Source organism: Sebastes umbrosus, chromosome 3 (genome assembly GCF_015220745.1).
Source record: "Sebastes umbrosus isolate fSebUmb1 chromosome 3, fSebUmb1.pri, whole genome shotgun sequence".
Taxonomy (NCBI): domain Eukaryota; kingdom Metazoa; phylum Chordata; class Actinopteri; order Perciformes; family Sebastidae; genus Sebastes; species Sebastes umbrosus.
Window position 1 is genome coordinate 15,316,396 of NC_051271.1, and position 21,288 is coordinate 15,337,683.

The 21,288-nt window shown below is 37.4% G+C and overlaps 2 protein-coding genes across 3 annotated transcripts; both read right to left on the reverse strand.

Moving 5' to 3' along the window:
* Positions 1-298: 298 nt before the first annotated feature.
* cldnd1b (claudin domain containing 1b) lies at positions 299-8,504 on the reverse strand. Of its 2 annotated transcripts, XM_037764618.1 has the most exons (6): positions 8,370-8,503; positions 7,364-7,391; positions 6,705-6,993; positions 5,167-5,274; positions 3,924-4,061; positions 299-1,782 (listed from the first exon to the last, which is right to left on the reverse strand). In XM_037764618.1, exons 3-6 carry the CDS (start codon positions 6,988-6,990, stop codon positions 1,562-1,564), a joined length of 753 nt encoding a protein of 250 aa, XP_037620546.1. In that variant the 5' UTR covers positions 6,991-6,993; positions 7,364-7,391; positions 8,370-8,503; the 3' UTR covers positions 299-1,561. The 2 variants fall into 2 exon arrangements, with proteins under 2 accessions (XP_037620546.1, XP_037620547.1); XM_037764619.1 differs by having other exon boundaries at positions 6,705-7,391; positions 8,370-8,504.
* An 843-nt stretch (positions 8,505-9,347) lies between these two features.
* On the reverse strand, positions 9,348-20,576 carry glb1 (galactosidase, beta 1). The gene is given in 17 exon segments (XM_037764616.1): positions 9,348-10,135; positions 10,138-10,330; positions 12,208-12,441; positions 12,688-12,819; positions 13,311-13,424; positions 13,551-13,640; positions 14,277-14,351; positions 14,527-14,639; positions 14,781-14,821; positions 15,205-15,326; positions 15,415-15,473; positions 16,251-16,431; positions 16,550-16,644; positions 16,738-16,798; positions 17,296-17,446; positions 18,790-18,959; positions 20,318-20,576. Coding segments are annotated over 17 exon segments (1,938 nt in total). The 5' UTR covers positions 20,378-20,576; the 3' UTR covers positions 9,348-10,088.
* Between the last annotated feature and the right edge of the window lie 712 nt (positions 20,577-21,288).

A 21,288-nucleotide genomic window follows, 5' to 3' on the forward strand; every position in this document is an offset into this window, starting at 1 on the left:
GTAAACATTCTTCTCTTTACTGCCAACATGCTGATGTTTAGCAGCTTTAATATTCACCACGTTCACCAACTTAGTTAACCATGTTAGCATTTGCTAATTAACACTAAACACAAAGTACAGCGGAGGCTGATGGGAATTAGTTTTGTAGGTTTTTGGTCATAAAGCAAAGTATTGCATTGTTATCCCAAGGGCCACGGCTAAAAAACAGCAATAGCAAAGCATCTCTGTATATAATTACACTGTAAGATTTGATGATGGCGTTTTACACCAGATCACACAAATGCAAAAAAGTCAAAAGTCAGCAAATGTCAAATTTATCAATACAGAAACCGTTACATTGCGCTTCAGAATACATAAAAACATTTACAAAAGCCAGAGTGTACACACATCAGACGAATAACAAAACATTGTGACACAAAAACATCACAATTTGTATACTAAGAAATTAGATATTTTGGACACAAAAAAGTAACAAATTCATTAACTTTCCACACAAATGTTAAGTGTAAAGACAGACTCAAGGAGGATTTTCACTTGCAAATGAAGATTTTGCAAGTTCAATTGTTATTCAAAATACCTCTTTGACTCTGGAGTATCACCAGCAAACATTTAAATTGATGCCAAACCGATATCTGGCTGTCAAACCAGTCAGTCGAGCAACAACTGAGCTCTAAAAAGGAACAGAGAACTGACCGCAACCACGATTAGAAAAACGCTTTAAGTAGCTTAACAAATGTAAAGTGGCAGTAGTATAATTTGGGGCTGAAACATTAGAATTTAAATGTTACAAAGAGGTCACAGGTTTGCTCGAGTGGCAAATTTAACATTCAAATTAACCACATTGATAAATATTAGATCTATAAACACAGGTGACAATGAGAGATGAGTGGTTTCATTTTTTAGTGAGTGACGTTAAGTCAACACACACACCACAGACTGAAATCAACGATTACCACAGATTACAGAAATGTCAGCTTAAAGGCATGCACAGCAAAGGCTTGATATTTAAGATTATGCAAAAAAAATAAAACCACAGAAAAAACATAAAAAAATAGGCTTGTGTAATATTTGTTTCATGCACTAACAGAGAAAGCTACCCTGGCTTAGATAACGGCAGGTCGGAAATAAATTGGTGTGCAAGTTTATAATCTATAACTGATTTAAGGGCAATGTGGTGAGCAGCTTTAGAAGCAATGGCAACCGAAAAAGAAGGCATTTCAGTACGACACAGGTAACGCCAGCAATAACAAAATGATCCACGATATCTGGGTGTTAAAATACACTAAAGAACATGCTTTGGGTAAGTTAGACATGCTAAAAAACAAAGGTGAAATAACACAACTCAAAGCTATTAAACCCCTAATTATGAGCACTTATGATGTTTAGCTGCAACCTGGATTAATGTATTCCTGTCTGGATATGTGATGTCATGTTTTTATCTATTTAAAGATTGTTACAGAAGAAGTGAAAGGTTACAACCAGAAAACATTTTTTTTTTTTTTTTTAGAAAGTCCTCAGACCAGCAGGCTGATTGAAGGTAAGTAGTTGAGGTAGTCTCTCTTTAGGCTACCCTGTAAGCAGTCATGCGGGTGTAGTTTCTGCGGTGACTCCTGGCCGCCCACAGGAACAAAGCAGCTGCCATCATCTGCAGAGGGAAGGAGATGAGGGCGAGGTAGAGGGACCAGCCCAACGAGCCCTCCACCCCTTCTGGTGGTCGGGAGTACTGTTCGAGCAAATCCACCCCGGCCAGGAAACAGCAGACGGTGCCCAGAGTGCACAGACCTGATGAGTGGAGGAGAGAGATGATGAACACCACAAAACGGATAATTTGAAGCATCGCGTTGTGTTTGTGGAGGTGTGAAGGCAGTAGGATGAGAGAAACAGAGGCCCTGTTCAGACCTGGTGTTAACATGCGTCCTGAGTGATCACAAGTGGACAGCTCTAAGTACAGGTGTGAACGCACTCAAGACACATTAAGGACGCACTGAGATCCGATCTCTCAGACCACATTCAGAGGTGGTCTGGGCCACATATGGCGACATTCTTTTAGTAGTGTTTACGCGAATGTGTCCTGGGCCACATTAAGGACCGCCTACTCAACTGAGGTCCCGCTGGGATCCGCGGGGTCTCTTTGCTCCTCAGATGAATGGACAGGTAGAGCTTGTCTGCCTCGCAGCATGGAGCTTCTGTGCTCTACTGTATTCTGTCGGTACAACTGTATTTTATTAAAATATATCTTATCTATAAGCTACACATCTACAGACTACCAGGCTAGACACACATAGTGCATTATTATCATATTGTCAATGATGTGTTGGTGTTTTTGCTCCGGTGCTTTGCACGGAGCTGACACCGCTCGCTCTCTCTCATCCCCGGCTCTCTGAAGCTCTGTACCCGCTGTTTCCTGGCAAAGTCAGTGGTGTCCGTGGTATGGAGGTCCCCGGGGACCACCGGTACAATAACCCTATGTTTTTGATGTTGATAAAAATGTGCCTGAATTCCCGAATATGTAGGATTACTATTGACATTCATGTTATATTACGTCACAACGTCTGCTGTATTAGCCATGTGTTTACTACGTGTTTATTTGCATATAGAGCGGGAAAGTGAGATCCGATCACAAGTGGTCACTGGAGACGCATGTGGAGATGCATTCTAATACCAGGTGTGAACGGACATACTTAAAGCTGTCCACTTGTGATCAGATCACTCAAGACACATGTTAATGCCAGGTCTGAACAGGGCCTGAGTGAATTTACATGTTCTGTCAGATGGAACTAAACTGGGGCTGCACTATTCATTGAAATTTTATAGAAATCGTAATATGGCTAGCTGCAATTTTCAAATCACAATATTTGTTAAAATCGCAATATTTGTTGAAGGCGAAATGTGTCAAAATACCATTTTTAATTAAATATTGTGGTGCTGCAGAGACGTCCTGACCTACACATCATATTCTCCAGACTTAAGAAGACATCTTTGTTTGATACAGATCCACGCATAAATCCCACCATGATCATTTCAATATGATTTTCAATTAAAATAATGATGTCAAAATGACCATTCCCTCTAATATCACAAGTCATATCGCAATTTCAACATCAAAGTAATCGCAATTACATATTTTTTCAAAATCGTGCAGCCCTAAACTAAACAACAACCACAGATTAATGCTGCAGCTAATACAATCTAACCTGCAGCAGCTTGATCCTGACTCCTAAGAAACTCCACTAACTGAGAAAATCATCTTCACTGATGATACAAATTTACAGGAGTCAGGATGTGTCTGACTAAGCTCACCAGGTAACGAGGATTGATCACATTAATTAATCAAAGCAAAAGAAGACCTTAAGTGTGGTATAGTAAAAGCTAACGGTTCAATTAGTCACAATCAGGTGGAGATGTGGGAGGAAAAACTCACCTTACAAGAAGAAGGCCACAAGCAGCACCACCAGGCTGATGTTAGTTTACGAATCACCAGCTGGACACGTGTTAGGCACAAAAGGCGCTGGCGGCTTGCGACGTGTACAAATACCCACGAAAAATGTTTCCTATATAAGCTCACACGCCAGCGTCATCACGGCCAGTGAGTCCATTGTAAGTTTAAGCAGCTCTGTAAGCAACAGCAGCTCTGCCTTTGTCTGCTCCTCCAAAACAATACTGTGGCAAAATCACCATGTAAAAGGGATTTTTATACATTTGGGAAGGTGAACGACAGAAGGCTCTTACTGCAGTCCTTGCCACCACCCTGCCCCTTGATTTATGTTTTCTTGTTTACATAATTGCCAAGATGGTGGTGGGCAGCAAACTTAAATCCAAATGTCCCTTCAGAACATAGCAGATACCATTTTTTCTGGGGCGGGGGGGGGTTTCTTCCTGTGGCCCATGGCAGGAATTGGGAAATGTACATGCATTTCTCTCACCTGCGAGTAAATGGAGCACTCCCACGCCCAAGGTGGGGGTGAAGCTGCGGCACAGGCAGGCACAGACCCCGACAAGGCCGCCGAGGAACACCAAAGCCAGAGAGACCAAGGGCAGGAGAAACTGGCACCTCCACAAGTCTGCACAAGAAGAGAACATTAATGAAAAAACACTTATAAACTAATATTATAATATATCTAATGTTCAAAGATGTCAGGCGCATGTTTAGACAATAAAGGGACTGAAACAGAACAACATGGTCACAATTCTAAAAAGAGCCCCGGGGCAAAGTTTTTCAAGACCGTAGTATCGATAAGCTCTGACGTTAATGGTTCCGCTATCGGTATTAAAGAAATTAAGAAAACTGATTTCCTATTCATTTTGGCTACATAAACGTCATCTTGCACATTTGTTCTCACAAACTCTGTTTCCAACTTGTAATGAGACTAAAACATTCGTCAGTGATGCATTTTCCAATCCAGAGGAGAGATCTCTCTCAGCCTGTCGTCTGTGTGCGTCTCTCTCTCTCTCTCAAGAGACCGGAGACCCTGCTCTTAGCGACGATGGAGAGAACAAAACGGTCAAAAGTCGAGTCAATGCAGGCGATGATCGATGCCAAAAGTTCAACAAGTCTTTAGCTTGTAAGGGCGGAAACACGAGCAATCTGTCATCATCACATTATAGTTTATAATAGTGATTTGTTCAAAACATGACCGTTTCTTATACTATAAATAATTATTATACTATATCACATTATCAGTGATTTGTTCAAAACAATGCTGTTGCAGTTGCTACTCTAATGTTAATTTATATATAGTATATATCACAAAATAAAGCAATGTTAATTATGTTATTAATCTAATTTTTTCTCTTAAAAAAACAACCAAAAGAACCGTTAAGAGTACCGTTAAAATGTCGGATCGATAAGCAGTATCAGTAAGAGTAGTAGTACCGTCAAAATCTTAACAATACCCATCCCTTGTCCCATCCCTTGTCCCATCCCTTGTCCCATCCCTTGTCCCATGCAATTGTTACTGCTGGTAAATCAAGATTTTAAATATTCCATATCTAAAATAGTCCACTGTAACCACTAACACAAATAAATGGACACTGTCACAAAAAGTTCACAAGATGTGGTAGTGGCCTTCAAGTCTGGTGAAACTGGGTTCAAATGGAAGCAGGTTAAACAGAAACCTTAAACACAACCTTGTGTGTACAGACAAAGGGGAAACAGGTTAGACTCACATGTTCTCAGCAGATCTTCTTCGCTGTTATTCTTTCCAGAGTTTTTGTACTTTGGACTAAACTGCTGAGGAAGAGTGAAGCTCACACACTGCGTCTCCATCTTCGGATCTAAAAGTCAGAGTCAGAGAGCACAAATTCGACTGAGCGGTCATCATTTACCAACACACAGCGTGTGATGTAGGGTTAGGCAGTTTGAGGGTATATAGTACACCACGACACAATAGAAATTAGTGATTTCTCATCATTAATACTGAGGTAGCTATTAGGACTGCACAAATAATCAAATATTAATCATGATCACAATTTTGGCTTCCCACAATTAAATGAACATGATCGACTGCGATATTGACATTTAAATTTGCTGTACGAGAGACCTGCAGCGACAGCCCGTGACAAACTTTCCTGAATGTTGCGGCTGCTGTCCAGAGCAGAAGAGTAACATACCGTATATTACTTGTTTTAACAGAGAGCAGACAAACAAAATGAAAATGCACTGAATTCAGGTGAAGAAAAGCCTTATTTTAAGTCTTATTTTGATGCAGAAATGTGTTAATTAGCAGGACAAAATGAAAGCACAACGTGAAAGTGAAAGCAGTGCTCTGTTAATTTAATTTTGGGTAAAAAGTATTGGTACAATTTAATGGAATGTAGCACAGCATGGAAGTGAAAGCAGTGCTTTGTTTATTTAAATATGAAAGTGAAAATAAAAATATTTTGCCCCTAAAATCAATGCATAACCGTGATAAATAATCGTGATCTCAATATTGATTATCGTGATTATCATTTTGGTCATAATCGTGCAGCCCTAGTAGCTATCCCTTTTGTCCGTGGTTGCATTGCAGGTAATGCTGCACGAGGACTTTATGACAATATTGGACTCACAGGCTGGGATGCACCAATTCAACTTTTCCTTTTAACTTTCACCCTCAAATAACTTTTAAAGCTTTTATTTAAATGATCATATTCTGTACCTGCTTGATCTGATGTTTCACTGAAGCTCAAGCCACCATTTCTTATTTCTTCCATATATTATTAAATGAAAACATTGACGTCTAATCATATTCACCTGTAATGCAGCCAGACATATTTTAGTTTCAAAGTTTGTGATCTTTACTACAATTTAAATTACATCACTGCAGGCATAAGGGTCAGTGGATCTTTTGGTCATTTGATTTTCCTTTCACAAACGGATACTAAAAAACAAAAAACGAGTGGTTATTTGATATTCATTTTAAAATACAAAAAAATAATATTGAAATACAAGACGTTTTTCTTTATCGGGGTCGAGAAGGGATGAACTAAACTTAAAAAACGGGCTGATTTTCATTTTCTATTTCTAAAAACAAAAAATAAAATCACTAGTAGACAGAAATGAAAAAACGCCCCGTTTTAAATAAAAAATGGGAAAATCAAATGAGGAAAAGATACACTGACCCATAAGCTTGTCTGCATTACATGAATTTATAATAAAAGATCTACCTAATAGTGTGCATTGTGAGAGCTGCAGAGCAGTAATGTTTTGATCAGGAGGTACATACCTGGTTCTTTGAACCAGTGAGACTGGCCGGGCACCAGTATGCACCTCCACCACAGTCCCAGGGTGCCGTTCAGGCGGAACATGGTGTCGCTGTAAGTCTTCACATCAAACTCTCCACTGATGAACTCCTCTCTGAGATCGGAGGTGTTGTTCCCCTCACATTTGACTGGCGGGCAGCTGTACTGGTACCAGTGCTGAGTTCCCACAGCTACAGAGAGGTAGACTGTGGCCAGCAGGCTCAGCACCGAGCCGATGACCAGAGCTGTGGCATAGCGATTGTCTACCATGGTCTAGAGATGAAGATTTAAATAATTATAATTAATATTGTGTGTTTTATATTTTTATGATGTCCTTGTTTTTATGATCATTTTATCTGTGTAAAGTGTCTTTGAGTATCCAGAAAAGCGCTATATAAATAAAATGCATTATTATTATTATTAAGATTTTGAATGTTTAAGAGGAGAAAACTTGCTCTCTGATAAAAAAAAAAAAAAATGCAGTTTGGCTTTCACAGTGTGATAGTTATAAACTATACTTCCGCTTGGTGTTTAGGCACCACGGCATGTCTGGTAACTATTGTCAGGTAGTATGACATATCACAACATGATACTCTTATTTTATCATATTGATAATGTGCTGCATTTTGAGTGTTTGTCCCACCAAAACACTGAGCTGAGGCGTTCACAACCTGCAGAAGAAAGAAGCAAAGATACACACATGTTAATGATCAGCTTAAATCCTGTATTACATCCTGTATTACATCCTGTTTAACGTTATCTAGCAGGTAAACAAGAACAGTAAAGTGAAAGCTTAAACCATAATTATATTCTGGTGCTTCATAAAAAGCCCACTGAGGACAAAATCTATTAACAATGAAAACCTTGTTCACTAAAGCACATTTTGAATACAATACTGGGAAATTAAATTATTATTTTTTTTAATATCAGCATGTTTCTGAAATTGATGTAACTGCAATGTGAATGAATTAAATCCTGTAATACATGATGTTTAATGTTACCTAGCAGGTAAGCAACAACAGTAATCAATCAATCAAAATGTATTTGTATAGCCCTTTACAACAACCAAAAGGTTGAGGTACTTGTACTTCACTTGAATCTTTTCTTTTCATGCCACTTTCTACTTCACTACATCTCAGAGGCAAATTGTACTTTTCACTCCACTACATTTATCTGACAGCTTTAGTTACTTTACAAATTAAGATTTTTTTTTGCAGACAAATATATAAAGAATTTATAAAATGTAATGTTTTCAATCAACCAATCAACCAATCAACATGTATTTGTATAGCCCTTTACAATAACCAAAAGGCTACCCAAAGGGCTTCACATTAACATCAAGAAATAACAGGAATAAAAACACAACATATCATAACATCATAAAAAGGTACATAAAAAGCACAGGAAAAATGTAAACAATGTGCTACAGTAAGGTGTTAGCTTGTTAGGCACGTTACAGCTAATAATAATAATAATAATAATAATAATTAGCTGGGAGCTTCCTCAGCTGTGTAACTGAGTTAGCATCTTACACGCTAGATAAAGCAGATTATAGTGAGCCACAGCTGTCTGCAGACGTATAGAGACATTTAACTGACTGCTAAACGTTAAGGATTAAACTCAAGGTTGTTGTTGTTGTTGTTTTTTACCTCATTGTTGAAAAAAAACGTCCAAATCTTCGCGTTATTTCTTCAGCTGGTTGGATTTCAAGCCAGCAGGCCTCCACCCTCTTCTTCCTCTTCTTCTTCCTCTTTGGCAAACCAGTTTAGAGGTGCATTACCGCCACCATCTGGACTGGAGTGTGGAGCAGGAGATTGGCAGGAAAAAATAAATTAAATAAATAAAATAAATTAAATAAATTAAATAAATTAAAATAAATTAAAATAACAATAACAATAAATAATTATTATTAATAATAATAACAACAATAATAATAATAATAATACTAAAAAATGATTTCTGTGCATTACTGCCACCTACTAGACTGGAGTGTGGAGCAGTAGATTGGCAGGAAAAAATAAATAAAAATAACAATAACAATAACAATAAAATGAATAATTATTATTATTAATGATAATAATAATAACAATAATAATAATAATACTAAAAATATAATTCTGTGCATTACCGCCACCATCTGGACTGGAGTGTGGAGCAGTAGATTGGCAGGAAAAAAAATAAAAAAATAAAATAAATAAAATAAATAAAATAAATAAAATAAATAAAATAAATAAAATAACAATACCAATTAATAATAATTATTATTAATAATAACAATAATAATAATAATACTAAAACATAATTACTGTGCATTACCGCCACCATCTGGACTGGAGTGTGGAGCAGTAGATTGGCAGGAAAAAATAAATAAAATAAAATATCAATAACAATAAAAATTAATAATTATTATTAATAATAATAACAATAATGATACTACTACAAAAAATTTAATTCTGTCCATTACCACCACCTACTGGACTGGAGTGTGGAGCAGTAAAAACAAGAGTACCGTTAAAGTCTAAGGAAAAAGAAATAAAATAAAATTCTGCCTTCTGCCTCATCTTCTCTGTTTTCTATCAAAATTAATAGGAGCATTTTGTCCTCACACTGCAAAACGAATTCCCCACTTGCATAATGATGTTTATCAAATCACATCAAGAACAATCAATGACATGTTTGTCCTCCAGTAAAGGTACTAATAGACTACCACTATCCCATTCAAGAAAAATCACTGAAATTTATTATGATTAATCTTACCCCCCATTCATTTTATTTCCCAAGTTGCCCCAAGACACAGTTTAGGCAGAGAACGTATCTTATATGTTCTCCATCTTTACTACAATATAAATATGACTGTCTTATGGTGATACATATTTCCGACTAGCATTTAGTCACACAATAAGAAAGGAGATCATTGGAGTATTATCAAATCATATTTTTTATTTTTTGCTTTAAAAGGTAAATGCTTTCCAAGCATTAAATCAAGCAGGTTCAGAGTAAATGCAAAGTAATTTCAAAGCTACATGTCAGCAGTCCCACAATGTATCTGTAGTTGTGTGATAATACATAGAGTATTTCCCTGATGTGTTTTTTTCACATAAGAAAATAAAACATTCTCTAAAATACATACTGCAGTTATGCAAAACCAGAGAGGTAGAGACGCCCACGGTTGATGTGATGGTGCAATTTCATAAAGACACATTCAATCACTGATGTCGTGTCGCAAATTAATTGTCTTTCACATATTGCAATTTTTTAAAATCAGACATACACCGAGCTCACACAACAAGTGCTGATTTGAGTTTGTTCATTAGCAATCAAAGTAGTGCAAATGGATTCCTTTTGTGTGGCAGCGAGATCCCTTATTATCACAACAAGTCGACTTTAGTGAAGAGCCTCCTTTGTTGTCTGTAGGCCCATTCAGGATGGGGGTGTCAGTGAACTCAACACTGCAAGACCCCGAGCTGCATGGAGCCTCCTCCAGCTCCAGGACAGTCACATTGTTGAGTGCAGCTGTGCTGAGGATGCTGGCAGGGACAAAAAGTGTCACCTGAGGGCCTCGACTTGGCCAGTACCGTCCCAAGTTGAAGCCATTGATCCAAACTTGCCCCTGAAAAGAAAAAGACTGATTAGTCGACTGTATTTGTATTTTAGGAGTATGTCTTTCATGAAATCACAAAACGCTTTATAAGCTCCACAGAGATCATTTGCTAAGGAATATGTTGATAGGATACACTCAAACTGAATGTATTTTATTAGTACTTTTATCAGTTTTTCCACATTTAGATTAGTGTTGCAGCTGAAGACTCATTTTTATTTATTTATTCTTATTTGTTATTATTTACAAAATAGGAGTATATCAGGCTGATATTTTCAGTTATGTTCCTTTGAGTTTTTCATCTAGCCAAACTCTTCAATATGTATACAACTGTAATTTATATGGTCTAAAACAGTGGTTCCCTTTTTCCTCAAGGGACCCCTTTTCCATCATTGACTAAACTGACAACCCCTGAATAAGTAATATATTTTATAAATATTTCATATTATATTCAATGCATAACAATAACGGTACAGAACGACTGATAAACTGTACAATTAACTCAAATAGTGAACGCAATAACTGCAGGAAGTTTGTGTAAAACGAGCCTTTTGGATGAATTTTGAGCAGATTATTTCCTGTGATTATTGAATTAGAGATGAGTTTTCCTGTTATTTTTAGCAACATAGATTCATTTTTAACAATCATACATACTTAATAGGCTTTCCTTTTTGACAAATTCAGTCTTTTCTTCTCCCTGATGTGCATCTCTTTCAGTTATTAGCTCCTTGGTTGTTTTAACTGCGTACTTTTCTAATGCAGGACGAGGTTGTTTAGCAGAGAGGGGAGGCTCTATGTGAATACAACTTGTGTTCAGGTCTTCACTGTGCCCTTATCCTGTTTATATCTTAAATAATAATCCAAACTTTAAAAAAATATCAATATATATTTAATTTAGTCTTCTTCACATAAATATTTTAAATGCTGAGATATAGGCCAACTGTATATTATTTTAAAATGTTGTCTTACACTCCTTAAAATCAAGACCCCTAGCGGGGGTCGGGACCCCCAGGTTGGGAACCAGTGGTCTAAAATACAGATTAGAAAAAACCTGACACATGAGATTACTTTATAGGGCTGTTGTTTGAGATATTTGTTGATCATATTTTTAAAAAGTTGATTAATCGTTTAGTCTGTAAAATGTCAAGAAATAGTGAAAAATGTCCTGACTCCAAGATGTTTGGAAATTGTTTGTTTTTTCCAACCATCCCAAAGAAAATGTACAAGATTATACAGCAGCGAAAAGCAAATCTCCATATTTGAGAAGCTGGAACCAGCACCTATTGTTACTTGATATATGACTTAAGAGCTGCTACGATTAATTGACAACTGTCAACTATTAAATTAATCACCAACTACTTTGATAATCGATTAATCAGTTTGAGTAATTTTTAAAGAAAAAAAGTCAAAATTCTCTGGTTCCAGCTTCTTAAATGTGAATATTTTCTGGTTTCTTTACTCCTCTATGACAGTAAACTGAATATCTTTGAGTTGTGGACAAAACAAGACATTTGAGTACGTCATCTTGAGCTTTGGGAAACACCGATAGACATTTTTTCATAATTTTCTGACCTTTTATAAACCAAACAACTAATCGGTTTATCGAGAAAATAATCGCCAGATTAATCAACAATGAAAATAATCATTAGTTGCAGCCCAATACAAGTTAAACAATTGAACCATTATCAGAATTGTAGGCAATGGATTTTCTTTCAATGGTCTTATCAACTAATTACCTAATTATTTCAAAACTAATTTAGAGTGCATATGACCCTGGGGTCATGAAAAATGTTACTACGAACAATCAGGTTTTCTCTGATGCTCCATTCACACTGTGCTGATTTTCTTTAAAGGGCTTCAGTTCTAAATGTCCTGTATGGGAGACTTGCCTTCCTCCACTTGGGCAGCTTGATGTAGGTGTCCTGGGGGAGGTCTGGGATGCCGTCAGGAATGATGAAGCTTCCCTCGTAGAAGGCTGGAAGGGAGAGAGCAGCAGGCTTAGGCGGGTCTGTTGGTTTCGTTTCACCGAGAAGACCCTGACTGACCGCTTCATCGATGCTGAGGCTGAACATCGTCCAGCCGCTGAGCGTATCTTTCCCCAGAGTCAGGTTGGACACCAGGCCCTGTGTAGTACGGACACCAGACAGGAAGAGCAGAGAAGTCACACGGACATCCCAGCTTGTTAGAAACTGTAAAGAAGTTTTACTTCACAAAAAAATGTGATGTTCAAATATAAAATATGATTTGGTTGCTGTTAAATCTAATCTTACTGTTTTTAGGCGTGTACAACCTGAAACTGAAATCAAGTAATTGTGGCACATATATATTAAAGCACATACGGTAACTTTAAAATGTAGCTGGGAATAAACCTTAAGGTCGTTAATATGTTTTCCGTAGTTGATTCGGCCCATATTCTCCACCAGTAAGTCCACCTGACTGCCAGCTTTCCCAGTCACGTTGACAGTTAGGGCTTTGTTCCTTTCAAGAATTCCCACAGCCACCTTGAGAAGAAATCAGCATGGTTATATTAGAAATAATCAGAGTTATATAGTAAATATATACTGTATATATATATGTATATATATGTGTATATATATATATACACATATATATACATATATATACATATATGTATATATATGTATGCATATATATATATATATATATATATATATATATATATATAGTCAGAATAATCAGAGTTTGCTACATTTTAACTAGATTACATTTTTCTACACTAGCGTTGATACAAGACTCCAATACTGACATCAAAACAATACTTTTTTTCTATACCTGACTATGAAAAACACTAATCTTTTCCCATTTATACAAAAGAAACTAAAGTTCTCAAATGTCCAATGTTGTCTAAACACATGCGACCGTACAACAACTGCGTTCTAATCTAAATTTTGTAAAATAATGATGGTGCGACAGACATATTTCAGATGGCACCAATGAAGTATAACATCTGATAAGAAACAATCAGACTCACCCCGTCCACTGACACGTACGCTCTATCGTGGACGCCGTTGAGTGGGGATGACAGTGGAGTTGGTGTGCTGCATTCAACAGGCAGAGTGGTCCTGTAGAGCACGTAACCAAAGGCCTACAGGACAAACAGGAAAAAGGTAAACAAATCAACAGCTAAAAAAGTTTAAAATCATATAAAAAAATATTGTTGGTGAGAAAAATGTTTTTCACTACATAAAACAGAAAAACATTAAAAGGATACCTGGTTCAGTTCAATGAAAGTCTGAGGATACATGCTTTTGACGGGGCCGGAGAAAGACAGTGTTTCTAAGGCATCTGATATCGTCTGGAGCTGTGTGAAGAACAGGGTTGCGTTTTAGTATTTATTCCTCATGTTTTAAATCATGTGACAAAAAGTAGGGATGCACCAATCCGACTTTTTCAGTCCAGATACTGATACCGATGTCGGCTGATACCGAGACCGATCCGATAACAGTGTTTAATCAATAAGCTGTATGCCTCCCTGTGTGGAAATGACTGGGATCATTCTTTTATGTGTAAGGCAACATCGGGGGCTTGACTTTAACATTGCTTTCCTAACTTTGTAAAACAAAATGTGACCAATAATTACATAGATAAAATGTATTTAATTGTTCTTTATTACTGAAATAATAAATCGTACACCAACAACTTGGTAAAGAAATCTTCAAAGGAATTACAATTCAAGTGTAAACATCTTCCATGCTGTAACAAATTGGTCAAAACTTAAACAGGAATTTAAATATCCAGTATATAATGTAGATAGTATATAAAATATAAAATATAGAATTGAATTGAATAGATCGGCCCCATTGTCACTGATACCCGATCCAGCTATTTGAGTCAGTATCGGCCCGGTATCTGATCCGGTATCGGTATCGGTGCATCCTTAACAAAAAGTCTTTCAATAGTGAGTTCATAGAAAACACAGTGTCCACTACCTACCTACCTTTCTCATCCCAACAGTCCCATATGCATACTTTGGAGTTGTGGGTGGTATTGGTCCCTGTGGTATCTTGTGGTGCTGTTGTGTGAAAAGATACATAAGTTTTTCCAGATGACAAAAACTCTACTGTACATACTGTATGTTAAAAAATACAAATTTAATGGATGTTGCACATTAGTAATGCCCCTAAATGTTACACAAAACAGCTGAAGTGATATTTAAAGCCAAATCAGGCCTGCACTAATGTTCTTACCATTTTGATCACATCTCGAATAGCAAAGTACTTCTCTGTGAGGTCTCCTGCTTCCGAAAGCGGGGCGTCGTAGTCGTAGCTCGTGGGCTGCGCGGCGTATGGTTCGTTGGCACCTGAGATATCAAAAGGCAATCACAGGGAGAGTTTCTTGGTATGGTAATCATTTTGGCAACACAAAAGACCAAAGTGTCTTTGCTGTGAATCACTTAAAATGATTGTCATCTCATCAAACAGGTCTGTGGAGGTGCACTCACCATTCCAGTATCCAAAATTTGTTCCTCCTATGAACATGTACCTATGAGGAAATAAATTAAACTGAAATGAATAATTTTAGAATAACTGTAAACTACAAGATCAAGCCATGAGCTCCTTGCCTCTTAGTCATTCTCTTTCTTTAAAGGAACAGTATGTAACATTTCGGGGGATCTATAAGTAGAAATGGAATATAATATTCATAAATATGTTTTCATTAGTGTATAATCACCTGAAACTAAGAATCATTGTTATGCCACTAAATCCTACACACTGTCCCTTTAAGAAAATGTTTTTGGAGATGTACATTATGTAACTAGTAAACAGTTATTTTGTTGGCTGGAGAGTCACCATCATGATGACAACTTTTGTGCAACTTTATATGCCTTCAGTGTGTCTAAACCATCATGAAATCTGTTGACTCACAGGTTGACGTTTGCTCTCATGGCCAGCATCTCGTTGAGCGACTTGGCCACTACGGCAGACGACACGACAGAGTGACCTGACCCCCAGTGGTCCAGCCAGCCGGTGTAGAATTCAGAGTTCACCTGTTGATACGGGAGGAAACCCTCTGAGTGTCTGAGAGAAAATGCGGTGTGGTTTTAAAATCACAAACCTTGCCAAATAAATACTTGCCAAAGGTCCACGAGGTTCAGCGTGTCTCTGTGCATCAAAGGCAGCGGTTATATTTGCACCTAACAGGATCAAAACACAAAGATAAGATCACGTGAATTTGTGAGACTTCCTCATGACTGCTGACTAATCTAACACATGACATTGAGTCAATGTGGAGAAAAACAAGATTTAAATACTGTAAGTCATTATGTAACACCCAGTGGGCAACTCGCAGGTCTGAGAAGTGAAGCCAAAGAGGAAGTACCTTAAACTTTCATATTTTCTAATAGCCAACAGGTGGCGACTCCTCTGGTTGCTGAAAGAAGTCTGATTGTATAGAAGTCTATGCGAAAATGAGCCTACTTCTCACTTGATTTATTACCTCAGTAAACATTGTAAACATGAGTTTATGGTCTCAATCACTAGTTTCAAGTCTTCTTCAATACAGCATGATGTTCATTTAGTAAATTATGGTCCCATTTAGAGTCAAATAGACCATAAAGCAGAGTGTGCTTTAGGGTGCGGCTACCTTGTGATAGACCACATTGCTACCACGGCGTTGTCCGGTCTGGGAGTTGTCCATGTTTTCGTCTTACAACTTTAACCCTTTCACAGTGTGTTTTCAGTTCATGAAAGTTAATATTAACATTTTGGTCACCTAAAAATATCTTTTGTTCTGTTGTGCTTAGCTCCTCCCTCTCCTGTCACCTCTGGTTGCAAAAAAACAAGATTGCGACAGCCAAAATGCCAAACTGGAGGCTTGAAAACGGCAGTCCATAAACCAGTTGGTGACATCAAGGTGACTATGTCCACTTCGTACATACAGTCTATGGTAACAATCAATATTTGACACCTACCTGGCCCAAAGTCAACAGTGGCGTAGAGACCTTGTATTGAGCCACACTTGAGGTATTTGAGCCCAGCTCCATCTGTGGTGAAGAGCACCACCTCCTCGCCCAGGTGAGACTGGAACAGCTTGGTCAGGTGGCGCATGTAGTTGTAGTCACAGGCGAAATAACTGCCATATTCATTCTCCACCTACCAAACACAGGCACAGCAGGAGGGGGGTGTTATTGTCCTTGTTGAATCGAGTACTGTAATGATACGTAATGCTCAACAACAGACACCAACCTGCAGAAATCAGTCCAGGACTCACCTGTACAGTGATGATAGGACCGCCGTTCTGGTAGAGAAAAGGCTTCATCATTGGCAGTAACTTCCCCATCCACTTATCTACTGCTGTGATGTAATCTGAAATACACAAATTATTATAGTGTTGTATGTACTGCAGCATGCGACCGTGACTACATGTCATCATTCATCCTGTTTTACTTTGATTCTCACCTGGATCTGAGGACCGCAGCACCATGTCTTTCTTGTTGAGGAGCCAAGCAGGCAGCCCACCCTGGTTGACAGATTAACGCAAACAATGGCAGCAGGGTTTTGGTGCGACTTCAATTAAAAAATAACCACATGAAGCTCAAGGTCAATTGAATTTTAAGTGACACTGCACCACAAACCTATGTTTTGAGTATATCAAACACCATCTGTACACTTAAGGTGGCTTTAAAAAGTTTACAGTTCTGTCCTTCATGAAGAACGATGACTGTGGTCGTCTTGAATTTATGTTTGTGCACTAGATGTCTGATAGTGCTGTAGCTAAATTTAAGGAAGTGATTACATCAGCATTAAATTCAACCCCATGTCTCAATATAACAGGACTCCAATGCAAACTTTAGTCCCACCCAAATTGATCATCTTGTAGATTGTGCTACAGGCTCACTGCGAGTCACACTTGATTCTGTTGCCCCTCTAAAAAAGAAGTTAATAAAACAAAGGAAGTCAGCTCCCAAGACCATTCAAAACTCAAAATGTGTACATTTACTAAAAACCCACACTTACCATGTCCCACTCTCCACACACGTAGGGTCCAGGTCGAAGGATGACCACTAAACCAATGTCTTGGGCCAGCTGAAGGAAATGTTCCACATCCCGGTCTCCACTAAAACTGTAACGGCCCGGAGACTCCTCGTGGTAGTTCCAGGGAATGTACCTTCAACGTGAATGAAGTGTCAGTATTATCCAAACACACACTCGGGTTTTATGGTTTTGCTTCATCATAGCTGCAACAAAGGATTATTTTCATTATTGATCAAACTGTCGCTTATTTTCTCAATTAAACAATGAGTCGTTTTGTTCTATAAAATTTCAGAAAATTATGAAACATGTCCACCACAACTTCTAAAAGCCCAAGGTGACATCTTCAAATGTCTTTCCTTGTCCGACCAGCAGTCCAAAACCCACAGATATTTAGTTTATAATCATAGAAGACTAAGAATCAGAAAATATTCACATTTGAGAAGCTGAGAATTATAGTGAAATAAATAATTGATTAAAGCTGCAGTGGGTAGAAATGGAGCAAATATTGATTTGAAAAAAAGTTATTTTTATAAAACGGTCACTATATCCTGACAGTAGTTCATGAGACAGGTAATCTGAAAAAAGTCATGTGTCTCTGTGTCCTCCGGTGCTCCTAATGGCATCTGCAAGATTTCACAGACCGGAGGAAAACAACCAATCAGAGACGAGCTGGAGTCTGCCGTCTCTGGGCAGCTGTCAATCACTCACGAACTCCGATCAAACAGTCAAACTAGGCAGCACTGATCAAATATGAATCACTATTCTGTTACTGTAATGCTTATTTCTCTCCTCAAATGTTTTCAGAAACATCTTGTAGTGTACTGTTTAGCTGTAAAATGAAAAAGTGTGCTCCGGCTGGTGGGCGGTGCTTGGTATTTCCTCAACTGATCTCAACATGGCTGCCAGGTCACAAACTTTCTCATTCTACAGCTAAATTCAGATTCATATTTGATCAGTGCTGCCTAGTTTGACCGTTTGATTGGAGTTTGCGAGTGATTGACAGCTGCCTCCGTTGAATGAACAGCCAATAGGAACTCTCTGAAATGACCTGTGATTGGCCAAAGTCTCTCGTCACGGGCTAGATTTTTTTAAAACCTGAAAACAGAGCACTTGAATTACAATATGCTGAAAGGTTATTATGGAATTTTTACCCTAATACTTTCTGCCTACTGCAGGTTTATCGACAATCAAAATTGTTGCAGATTAATTTTCTGTTGCTTATTTCTAAACATCACTACACTGCAGCACATGTGACTGCTGATCTGGAGAGGCAACAACAATGTGAACAGGTTTATATCCGGTAACAAATCCTCTAAACCAAGTTTAAAACTCTGCTCCTTAATTTTTGTATTGAAGCCAGTCGAAACATGGCACAGACGCAACAATAATACATTTTTATTTCAACTGCCAGCGATTGAAACATCAAACCAAAATCAGAGTAGAGCACAAAGAGAGCGAGACCTGAGGTAGACCTACGTCTGGATGGCATTCAGTCCTGCCATGTACATCTTGAGCAGTCGATCCTTCCAGTAGACTCTGGGGATCCGGCTGTAATGGATGCTTCCTGATATGTAACGAAACTCTTCCCCATCTTTCCGAAAGCAGTCCTTCTTGTAATCCACGCTGAATGAACGAGGTGCCCCGAGCTGTAGGTCAACAACGTGATAATTTAACTCACAACTCATCATCATAAATCAGTTTATATTGTGTTCCATTATGAGGTTAAAGTTTAATGTCTTTATGGTGTAGGGCTGACATGTCAGCTGACTTTAGAGATGTGTCATTCAGACATGACTGTCTGAATTTTCAGATTTTCTGACAGATTTTCATGTATTAGACCAAATATATATTACAGGTATAGGCTGCACATATTGAAGAATTTGACTTCTAGATGAAAACAAGCATGTATTTATTTTACTGAACTGACAACTGAAAATATGAGCCTGATTTATATGAGGTGGGGGAAAGAAAGAATAATGAACTGATAAAAATGGAGGTGATGATACAAAATAGAGTGATCAATTATCATGTGATTTGCCAATTTGACAAAAAAAAAGTTGTGATATGATGAAAACAGAGCCACATTTCATCATTTTCACCATCTTACATTCGTCATTCACTACACCCAACTGACATTTAACATTTACAAGACGCATTCTTTGTTACTTCTGTCCAGAATAAGTATTTTCATCTATTATTTTTTTGACTTCCACCCTTGAAGCCACTTTCCGTAGAATTATAAATATCAATTTTGTGTTGTGAATGATGAATGTCAGATGGTGAAAATGATAAAACATGGCTCTGTTTTCATCATATCACGATATTTAAATTAATCAAATCACTTAATAATTTATCAATCCATTTTTCATTGTACATCCATTTTTACGGCTTCGTTTTTCAAATCACCTATATTTTTATTAATTATTTTTTGTTACTTCCACCCTTCATAGATTTAACCCAAATTTACTGATGTTAACATGCCTTTGGTATAGGGCTGGGCGATACTCAAATATCACGATATTTTTGATCCAATACCTCTATCCATATTGTGATGATATTGTAGGGTTGACTATTGGTGCTTTCACAAAATATTTGCACAATGAGATTTTTGATAAATAATCATCAGTAATGTGGATATAATGACTAAGTGGGTAGAACAGTCTGGTAAATTCAGAACATGACATAACTTTACAGTAATGCAGCCTTTAAAACCAGGAAAAGACAACACTTCTGTTATATTATGATATCCAAAATCAAAGACGATATCTAGCCTCATATCACGGTATTGATATAATATCGATATATTGCCCAGCACCACTTTAGCACTATTAATAATAGTATTATTATGTTGTGTTTGTCTGTCTGTGTATTTAAAGGAAATGGCAATCAGTTCACTTTTGTTTTGAAGTTCGGTGGCTTTTATAAACGCGGATATAATCATCTGATTTTATTGGATTGAAGGTGCATGTATTTTAAAAACCTTTAAAAACTCAGAGATACTCACTGAATGTCCAAACAGCAGCAGAAGCAGCAGCAGCATGTTCCCAACCCTGAGCAGAGACATGATGAGTTCTCAAACGAGGCTTTCTGTCCGGTTAAAGTAGGTACAATTAAATAAATGCAGCTTTATTCATGCAGTATTATTAACAGGAACACACTCAGCTACTGTTCTCACTTCCCTGAGTACACTGGGATGTTTTGAATGAGTGTGGCAGCATTAGTTGCGGAAGTCAAATCATGTGACGTTGTATTGTTGTGGTGTAAAAACGCGTTTCAGTCACTAGGTGGGAGTGTCGAGCTTTTTATTTATGAGTGAGGGCATCAGCTTTAGCAGAATATGGAACAGATGAACATGCAAAAAAAACACACTTTAAATTAAAACACACAACGTTAAAAAATAACAAAAAGTCTACAAACCTGGTATGAATAAATAAATAAATGAATGAATGAATGAATGAATGAATAAATAAATAAATAAACAAACAGAAGCAGCAGGAAAGATGGATCAGAGAGAGAGAGAGAGAAATGGTTTAAAATTTCAAGGAAAAGAGGAGGAAAAGTTCTGGTAAGATTGTCTCATTGGCTACACAATCACATGTTTTAAGGGGAAATATGCAGAGGGGAACAAAATATATAAAAATGACAACTTCATGAATAGATTTGCAGGTAACACTTTTTAATAACCATCATGGATAAATTAAACTTTAGTTAATAGTTATTTTACCTTTAACAAACAACAAAATAATAATTAACTAGAATGGCACTCGGAGAGCGCAGACCTCCGCCAAGGTGCGTGACTTTAAAAACAGATCACAGTTCAGATCTGGCGGTACCGTGACGTGGTTGGTTTGTTATTAACATAATAAAATGAAAATAACAAATAGCCTACAAATCTGGTATGAATAAATAAATGAATAGATTAATGAATAAATAAATAAATAAACAAACAGTAGCAGCAGGAAAGATGGATCAGAG

What these genes read in the sequence shown, in the direction of transcription:
- cldnd1b (XM_037764619.1), bottom strand. Translation starts at nt 6,990, where the DNA reads ATGGTAGACAATCGCTATGCCACAGCTCTGGTCATCGGCTCGGTGCTG. An exon ending in TCACTGGTTCAAAGAACCAG is followed by an intron (nt 5,275 to 6,704) that starts GTATGTACCTCC and finishes TCTGACTTTTAG; the next exon opens with ATCCGAAGATGGAGACGCAG. An exon ending in AGAAGATCTGCTGAGAACAT is followed by an intron (nt 4,062 to 5,166) that starts GTGAGTCTAACC and finishes CTTCTTGTGCAG; the next exon opens with ACTTGTGGAGGTGCCAGTTT.